The sequence below is a fragment of the Callorhinus ursinus genome, unplaced genomic scaffold, assembly GCF_003265705.2.
Source record: "Callorhinus ursinus isolate GAN/ISIS: 27379988/994484 unplaced genomic scaffold, GSC_fseal_2.0 scaffold3, whole genome shotgun sequence".
NCBI lineage: Eukaryota > Metazoa > Chordata > Mammalia > Carnivora > Otariidae > Callorhinus > Callorhinus ursinus.
The window spans coordinates 33,639,787-33,648,901 of record NW_027397065.1 but is presented as its reverse complement, the minus strand read 5'-3'; the positions used below and the strand labels follow the sequence as shown (position 1 = coordinate 33,648,901).

The 9,115-nt window shown below is 55.1% G+C and overlaps 1 protein-coding gene across 1 annotated transcript; it reads left to right on the top strand.

The window, feature by feature from the left end:
* The first annotated feature begins 3,907 nt into the window (after positions 1 to 3,907).
* Positions 3,908 to 8,148, top strand: FOXI1 (forkhead box I1). Its single transcript, XM_025867056.2, has 2 exons — positions 3,908 to 5,014; positions 6,520 to 8,148. The coding sequence occupies exons 1-2, from the start codon at positions 4,438 to 4,440 to the stop codon at positions 7,068 to 7,070; spliced, it is 1,128 nt and encodes a 375-aa protein (XP_025722841.1). The 5' UTR covers positions 3,908 to 4,437; the 3' UTR covers positions 7,071 to 8,148.
* Positions 8,149 to 9,115: the final 967 nt, after the last annotated feature.

Genomic DNA, 9,115 nt, shown 5'->3' with positions numbered 1-9,115 from the left:
AAAGAAAGAAAGAAAGAAAGAAAGAAAGAAAGAAAGAAAGAAAGAAAAGAAAGAAAGAAAAAGAAAGAAAGAAAGAAAGAAAAAGAAAGAAAGAAAGAAAGAAAGAAAGAAAGAAAGAAAGAAAGAAAGAAAGAAAGAAAAGAAAAGAAAGTAAAAGAAAAGAAAAGAAAGTAAAAGAAAAGAGAAAAAAAAAGCCTGAGAGCCAATTAAAAAATTATTAAGTAAATCAAACTATAGGTATTGCACCAAGGTGGCAAATCAGGATCATGAGCCTCAACACTGTGTGGTTGTGACAGTGTCCTGCACGCCCCAGAAATGCTACTGTGGAGTCAGTCAGTATTTGCTGAGTAAGTGGAGGAATGACTTACGGCTGAGCACCGTATCAGAGGTCTTTCCTGTACTGTCTCATGCAGTCCTTGCAACAGCCCTCAGAGGGAGGTAACCCTGGTTATCCTCATTTTCCAGAGGATCGAGCAGAGGCTCAGAGATTCAGCAATGGCAAAGCACTCAGAAAATAGGACCGGAGGTGTTGGATTGTAATTCCAACTTGTCCAACTGCCGCTTGGCTGACTTCTAAGACATTTTGCCCCATTGACAATCCAGTTCCCACTATTTCCATCACAGTGGAATGAAAGTGTTTTTTGCCCCCTCCAGGGCACAATTCCTCCTTGAAGCTGATGTTCATTTGGGGAACTTGCCCCTTAAAGGGGCTCAGAATTCCTTGGCCACGGCTCTGAAAGGTCACGGAATCTCTGCACTCCTCTCCCTTGCTGTTAAATAGATGGCCACCAGAGGGCGGTATTTATCTGTGTTTCTCGGGCCTCAAGCGCCACCAGAAGCCAAAAAGCAGAGGAGAGAGCGCCAAGATCAGTCAGCCTGGCTGAGGCAGGGACCGGGCTTCCTAAAAGCCCATACTTGGGACAGAGAAGCTGGCTCCCTGGCAAGCCCCAGCATATTCTGAGACACAGCTCTGGTGTGCCAGAAAGGAAGCCCAGATGACAGCCTGTTTCCTGGCACACTCCTCCACTCCCTGAAAGTCAAGGCCGGGAGGTGGGGGCCCTGGCCAGCCATGGTCTATGGGGCCTGGGCACTTTCACCCTCTCTGCAGGCCTTGAGCCGCCTTGGGCTTCTGGACCCAGAAATGCATACAGCTGACCGCTGGGCACATATCCTACTCCAGAGGCATGGCAGGCCTTCCCTCTTTCCCCAGGCATCACCCCAAATGGCAGGCCTGACCCTGTGAGCGGGTGTGGGAAGGCACGAGAGGCTGTGAGCTGCAACCACCGGACTCGGGGCCATAGGCTGCACGTGGGCCAGGCCTCCTAAGACGGGCCAGGGCCCAGGTGCGACAGGGAGACTCCAGTGAGCTTCCTTCAAAGATGCCTCTGCAGAAGGAGACGCCAGCAACAGGCAAAGGGTACACGAGGGGTTTGGGAGAAAGGCTCCTGACCAGCTTGGCTGTGAACTTGTCACGTGACTCGAGTGCGTGTCTCCTGCCGCCTCGGTAGAGCCGACAGCAGGGCTGGGAGGGCAACTCATCGTCAGCCGCAGATGGCAGGGGCTGGTTGTACAGTTGGTGTCTGCACCGAATGTCCCTCCCTTGGTTCCTCCTTTGTAACCTCACCTGCCCCACAGCCCCCGCCCCCGGGCTGCTAAAGGGGAGCAATTAACCCGCAAGGGAGCAAACCCAGTGATGAATTGTACATATCAAATGTATATTGACTATAATATATAATGACTCATATTTATTGAGTGCTTCTCTAGGCACCATGTGAGATGACTTACAATGGTTACATTGATCACCTCACGGATTGCTCACAGCAACCACATGGGTTAAATGGGGTCATTCCCATTTTCACTTGAGAAAACAGGCTGAGATAAATTAAATCACTTGCTGAGATCTGCAGTTAGCCACTCAGCTGGGATTCAAACCCAGGTCCTTCTGATCTCAGAGCCTATGTCTGTTTTAACTCCGCCATCTTGCCCCTGGCCGGCCTCTACATTGAATCCCAAAGCAAATCACCCGTGTACTTGACTTTACTAACTTAAATCAGAAACTGACAAACAACAATGAAAATCACATCCAATTTTCCATCCAGAAATAATTCACAGTTTGGTATTTATATTTATAAATACACGTATGAATCTATAATTTACCATAAAATAGCATTTTACAGGCTGTTTTGTTAACAATGCTATTAGAACATAACATCTTTGCATATTAGTAAATGTTCTACAGTCTACTTTTTCATAGCTTCATAATATGTCTTCAGTGGGATGATACCCAATTTATTTAACCAATCCCCTACTGCTGGACATTCAGGTCAGTTACAGTCTGTTATAGTTACAAACACTGCTGTGGTGAATACCCCTGAAGAGAAGTCTTTGCTCTGTTTAATTCTGCAGGATGAATTACCAGAACTGGAGCTGCCAGGTTCATTGTCAGGCCTTGGGTCCATATTGCTGGTCTCTAATGTGCCTGGCTCTTAAGTCATGGCCCCGCCTTCAGCAAGCCAGGCCTGGCAGAGACACTTTAAGCAAAGATGGGGCCTCTTCTGCTTTCCTCTTTTGAAAGAAAAGTGCAGAGTGTGCTTACCCCATGCCTCCCCTGGGCAGTCAGGCCCTTTTGGAGTCACTTTGTTCACTGTTCCCTCGGGGGGACAGGTATTTTCTCAGGACCTGGGAGGACCCCTCCCACCTAGTTTCCTGAACTCATCCTCTGGGCACCAATACACTGCAAATGAGATGCATTCCCTGGCACTTGGGTTTCCGGCGGGCTGTCTCCTGATGCAGCTCTAGAGAAGAGCAGACAGCAGGGCAGGGGCCCTCCCTGGGAGACAGCCCCTCTAGCTGGCACAGTAAGCGACCTCTTCTTCTACCCCTAGGACCCGTGGGGTCCGGAGGAAGTGAGAGGCAGTTGAATGGGGAGAAGGAAGTAGGGGCAGGAGAGCGGTGGTGGCCCCAGAAGCTGGCTGCAACTTTCTTCCAATCTGCTGATCTGCGGGAGGGAAGTCCTCAGGCCGCTACTGAAGCCTGCTCAGGGACAGCTGCCCACCCTCCTTCCCCCCAGGCCGATGGCCAGCCTGGCATGAGTGAGGCCGGGGCAAGTCATCTGCAAGCTTCGGGAGAACAGAGCCCAGAGAGGGGAGGGGCTGGCCGGAAGCACGGATTAGAGGGGGAGCCGCTCCTGCTTCTAGAGCCTGAGGCACAGATGGCGTGAGGGGGATGGCATGTTGAGTCCAGGGCTCTCCTCCAGGCCTCAGCTCTGCGGGGCCCCTGCAAGCTGAAACATGAAAGGACTTTGATCAGATAGGGGCCTGGGGGCCTGCATGACCCCTGCAGCCAGAAAGAGCCTTGCACAGTGCAAGTTCTCTCTCATTTCTCCCTGAAGCCCATTCACATTCTCTTCCTTCTGTTGCTATCTTGATGGGCCCTGCTTCTCCTCTGGGAGAATCCCCAGGCCTTGTCCATGGCCCTTGTCAGCGTGCCTGCGGGTGTGTGTGTGTGTGTGTGTGTGTGTGTGTGTGCACAGAGGGTGCCTATAACCAACCGGCTGCCCTTTTGAAACCTGGCCATAGGCCAGGTTCCTCTCTGCTCTTCGGATTCTCCAGGGCCAGGTTCTTTCCTGGAACCTCCAGAAAGTGTGTCCTTACTTCAGACGACCCAAAGATGTGGCTTCCGATAAAGTCCACATCTAGTCTGGGTGAGGGCGGCAGAGAATGTCGAGTCAGGATGCACCAGAAGAGGGGGCCGGGAGGAGGGAAAGACACACAGAGGAACTGAGAGAGAAGAGTGAAAGGGAGTGGGACAGAAGCAGAGACAGACAGGAGGTGAGCACGAGGGGACAGAGAAGTAAAAAGAGACAGAAACAAACTCAGAGAGAGAGGGAGGGAGGGAAGGAGGGAAGGAGAGGTGGCCAGAGCAGTGCTCAGAAAAGAAACACTCACCGGAAGGGGGAGAGAGCAGGGAAAGAAAATGTGACAGCAAGTAGGCAGGGAAGAGACTGAGATGCAGAGAGGATGTCCACAGCGAGAGAAGGGGGAGAAGGGGGCACACAGGAGAGAAGGAGAGAACCAGGAGAGAGACGGACCGGGCGAACAAGGGGAGCCAGCTGAGGAGAAAGGCAGGAGAGGAAGGGGGGAAACAGGAAAGGAACTGGGAAGAGAGAGAGGGAAGGGGGCGCCCCAGGCACTGCGGACAGCCCCTACGGCACTGGTCTGAGCGCGCGCAGGGGGCCTGGCCCGGAGGCCCCCTCCCCTCGGCCGGCAGGGCTGTTGGAGGAGGGGCGGGTCTGCAGCAGGTGGCCGCCCCTGGGTGGGGCCCGCAGGCCGAGCCCGCAGGGGTATAAGTCGGAGGCTGGGCCAGCCGAGCACCTGTCAGGCACAGCTCCCCTGTGCAGGTGCCGGGCAGGTGGCTCCGGCCGAGCCCAGACCCAGCATGAGCTCCTTCGACCTCCCGGCACCCTCCCCACCTCGCGGCAGCCCCCAGTTCCCCAGCATCGGCCAGGAGCCCCCCGAGATGAGCCTTTACTATGAGAACTTCTTCCACCCACAGGGCGTGCCCAGCCCTCAGCGGCCCCCCTCCTTTGAGGGGGGCGGCGAGTACGGGGCCACCCCCAACCCCTACCTCTGGCTCAACGGGCCGGCCATGACTCCGCCACCCTACCTGCCCAGCACCAACGCCAGCCCCTTCCTGCCCCAGGCCTATGGCGTGCAGAGGCAGCTGCTGCCCGGCATGTCTGGGCTGGGGGGTGGCGACCTGGGCTGGCTGCCCATCCCCTCCCAGGAGGAGCTGATGAAGCTGGTGCGGCCCCCCTATTCCTACTCGGCTCTCATTGCCATGGCCATCCACGGGGCGCCAGACAAGCGCCTCACCCTCAGCCAGATCTACCAGTACGTGGCCGACAACTTCCCCTTCTACAACAAGAGCAAGGCCGGCTGGCAGAACTCCATCCGCCACAACCTGTCTCTCAACGACTGCTTCAAGAAGGTGCCCCGTGATGAGGACGACCCGGGTAAGGGGGCTGCCAGTGCAGTGTGGGGCAGGGGGCCCAGCCTCTGACACCCCCTCATGGAAGGGAAGGTGTCAGAGGAAGGCTCATGTCATTCCTCCCTAGCACCCCATTCTAGAAAGTTCTGACGTGGCTGTGTCCCCTGAGACAGGGGGCTGAGGGTTGTCGGCAGTGAAGGAACCTGGGAGAGCCCTGGAGGAAGGGTTTTGATCCTGGCTGGACGACGGAGCGGTCAGCAACTCCAGGCATTTTAGATCTCTGAGCCTCAGTTTCCCCATCTGAAAAATAGGGATGGTAACAGTGGCTCCTTTGCAGGCCTGTGATGGGGCCATGAGGTCATGCAGGCAGGGACTGGGTGCTAACAAGCGCCCATAGTCTGCAGTAATTGCTGTGATCACTCTGGGTCCCCAGCGCCCAGCTCATATGAAGTCCTTGGGGGGAGCTGGACTAGGCAAAGCCCAAGTGCACTCCCAGACCTCTGGGGAGAGATCTGATTTTGTTAAACATGCACGAAGGGCCACAGTTGTGCTGCCTGCCCTAGTTACATAATCTCCTTTAGCCCATCCCTACAGGTAGCTCCTACTGAACCCATTGTCCAGATGAAGGGAGTGACACTCGGAGGTGAAGCAGCCTGCACTAGGGGACACAGAATGGAGGGATAGCCCTGGAGCCCATATCTGAGCAGAGGTCTCTCTAACACCAAAGGCTGTGAACTCTTCCTTTTTAATGATGGATTTCTACAATGCAGGGACATACAGAAAGTAATATATTAAATACTCAGGTATGTATTTCCCAGAATTAAAGTCTATTCTTGTTCCCCCACGGGAAGCCAGGGCATGGCTCAGAGCCCCCAGCTCTGGCCGCTGGGAGGCTAGCAGGGGCAGGGCTGGTGGGCCCCCCGGAGAGGAAGAGTGTCCAGTCCAATGACTGGCCTCACCCACAGGCCAAGCTCAGGTCCTATCTCCGGCCGGCACTTCCTGGTGACAAAGCCCACCTACACATCTAGCGTCCCCCCTTTCTCACGGTCAGCCTGAGGAAGAAGGGACAGGTACAACCGGCCCACTTTTCAGACTAGGAAACTGAGGCTTGCCCAGAGTCCCTCAGCCAGTTAGGAGCAAAGCCAGGACTCAAGTCCATCCTCGGACTCCCTGCCCAAAACGTTCAGGGAGCTCTGAAGTGTTTCCTGAGTTTTCTTTCACATCAGCCATGGAAGAGGGCCCTCCCTCTCCATCCCCCCTGTACCTGAACTTCTTCCAGAGGCCTGCACTGCGAGCGCTCGCATGACCTATGCCTCTGTGCCCACAGAGCGCCCAGTGTGAGGTGGGCTGAAATAAAGCTGCTTGCCGGCGCTGTGTGGTTGGTGCGTGCGGGTCCTCTGTTTCTCTGTCCCTGCCTTCTCTTCTGGCTTCTGCATGGGTTTCCTTCGTGTTTACTAGGTGACAATAAAGAGAAACAGGAGCAAGGCATGTTGTCCAGCTCTCTGCTTACTTCTCCCACTTTTGTACCAGGCAAAGGGAATTACTGGACCCTGGACCCCAACTGTGAGAAGATGTTCGATAACGGAAATTTCCGCAGGAAGAGGAAGAGAAAATCGGATGTTTCCTCCAGCACGGGATCCCTGGGCTCCGAGAACAGCCTCCTGGAGGGCAGCCCCAAGACCGGGGAGGCCCAGGACATCTTGGACAGTGCTTCACCGGGGACCACCGGCTCTGCAGAGAAGCAGTCCTCCCCTCCTCCGCCGGGCACCCCCTGCCTCAACAGCTTCCTCTCCACCATGACAGCCTATGTGAGCGGGTCGAGCCCAGTGAGCCGCCCTGCGGCCACACCAGGACTGAGCCCTGAGCCCACTGACAAGATGGGGCAGAACGTGCTGAACTTCAGCTCCTACACCCCACTCACCAACCTCAGCGGCCACGGGGGTGGGGGCGAATGGGCCAACCCCATGCCCACCAACGCTCTCAGCTATGGAGGCTCTGTCCTCAACCAGTTCAGCCCCCATTTCTACAACAGCATCAACACAAACAGCGTCCTCTATCCCAGGGAGGGCACCGAGGTCTAGAACAGAACGGCTCCGGAACCAGCTGGACATGCATAGGAGAAAAGCAGTCGAGGTCTCCCATGCCAGCATCACTGCGGTCCAAGACCTCTGAGCTGCCCAGACATACCCAGGAAGCTCAGAGGAATTCAGCCTTTTTCTAGAGCATGGTGGAAACCTTCTGTTTATCTCACATACATCCACACACACGCTCACCAACTCTGCAGCGGAAATACCGGTGCCTGGTAACAGTAATCATGGCGGCCATTTGTCGAACACTCCCTCTGCACCAGGTGCCGTCCTAGGCTCTTCAAAGGCGTAATCATACTTATATTTACAGTCACCTGTGAGATTCCAGTGAACCTCTTCATGTGACAGATGAGGAAACTGAAGCTCCAGGGAGTTGAGTAACTTTCCCAGGATCTCACAAACTAGTAAGTGGCAGGGCCATGAGTGGAGTCCAGGTCTATATGACTGCCGAAGTCTGGGCCAGCAGAGGCAGGGATGTAGCAATTGGTTGAGCAGCTAAGGAAGGTCAGTGTGAAAACTGCTTATGGCAGGCACATCCTCTACCTTCTGGCTGCCCTTCAAAATTTGGCCCTAGCCCCGGTCACACCTCACCCTCGTCTAAGTCCTGATTCTCTGGCTCCTAACTTACCTGTAGACACTCCCTTTGTTGCCATTCGAGGAGGGAAGCCCGGGCCCGTGAAGGACAGTGTGTCCCACCTCTCCCCCCGGAGGGACATTGCTTCCCCAGCCCCAGAGAGCATGAGCAGGGCGGGGAGAGGAGTGATGCATGGCGTCCCCCGCTCCAGCCCTGTCCACCTGCAAAATCGTGTAAAGTCCAGCTTCCTGTGTGCCTGTCATGGACCAGTGAGCCGACAGTGGCTGAGTCTTCCAAGAGAAACAAGGCTGAACGAGTGCTTCCTTTTTTAGAGCCTGGGAGAGGTGAATGTCAGAGAAAACAATGCCTCAAGGAAAGGGGCCGTGGCCCACTACACAGGGCCCACTACACAGGGCCCCACGCCTGCAGCTCCTGAGACTCTCTTCTTGTTTTTATATGTACTTTACATGCCTGTGATGTGTCATCACAGCACACCCTGGGAAGTGTTTTTGTTTTCTTATTTGCTTTTGAATTAAAAAAATTTTAAAAGTACCATGTGTGTCCCTTCCTTATGGGTCTTCCTATCTTTTAGCTGCTGGTCAATTCAACATGGAGCCCAATGCATTCTGGAGCCAAAGGCTTTTGGAATGGGAGGCAGAGAAAGAATGGGTATCAAGGCTTTTGTCTTCCTCCCTACTGGCATGGAGACAGGGCAAAAGTCCCCAGTGAAAAGAGGGACACTTGCAGGGATGGGGTAGGTGCGTGGAAGAAACTGTCCGTAGTGAACCCCAAACAGGGACTGGGCGTGTCCCCATCTCTGTAGCTCAAGCCAGCCTCATAGCCGTGCTGACGATGCAGTTCCCCCTAACAGCGCTGGGAAGGGGGTGGTACCGGTCCCATTACACTGAGGATCAGTGGGGGTAGAACCACTTGCCCGGAGTCCACAGCCAGTCCATGCCCAGGGCATCTGGCTGTGGCACCTTGGACATGGCTACGCCCGGTGGCAATGACAATGGGACCGTTGGCTCCAATTCACTGAGGGCTGAGCACTGGGGGCCAAGTGCTCTGCAGGTGGGAGCTCTTTTATGCTCACAGCAGGCCCCCGTGTGTGTGCACCGTGATGCCCCCGCTGCTGGAGGACTTGTGCATGGCGGCCGGAGGCTGCTGGTTGGAGTCTCCTCCTGAGGCGTGCCTGCAGAGGGTTCAAGCCAGGGCCCCGTGGCCCCCTGCACAAGCCCAGCCAAGCTGCCCACTCAGACTCGAGCAGGGGCGCTCTTTCCCTGGGGCTACAGAGGTCAGATGGAAACAGAGTCACAGTAACAACGATGACAATCATAATGTATCTCCGTGTTCGAGGTGAGAAAACGGAGGCCTGGAGAGATTCTATAACTTGACCCAGGACACAGGGCCAGAACCCAAACCCAGAGCCACTGCACGGTGGCGGAAACTCCCCACTGCGCCCGGT

Bases quoted from the DNA above. Each gene is read 5' to 3' on its own strand.
- FOXI1 (XM_025867056.2), top strand. From the start codon at position 4,438: ATGAGCTCCTTCGACCTCCCGGCACCCTCCCCACCTCGCGGCAGCCCC. The intron at 5,015-6,519 runs GTAAGGGGGCTG...CTTTTGTACCAG, and splicing joins CCGTGATGAGGACGACCCGG to GCAAAGGGAATTACTGGACC.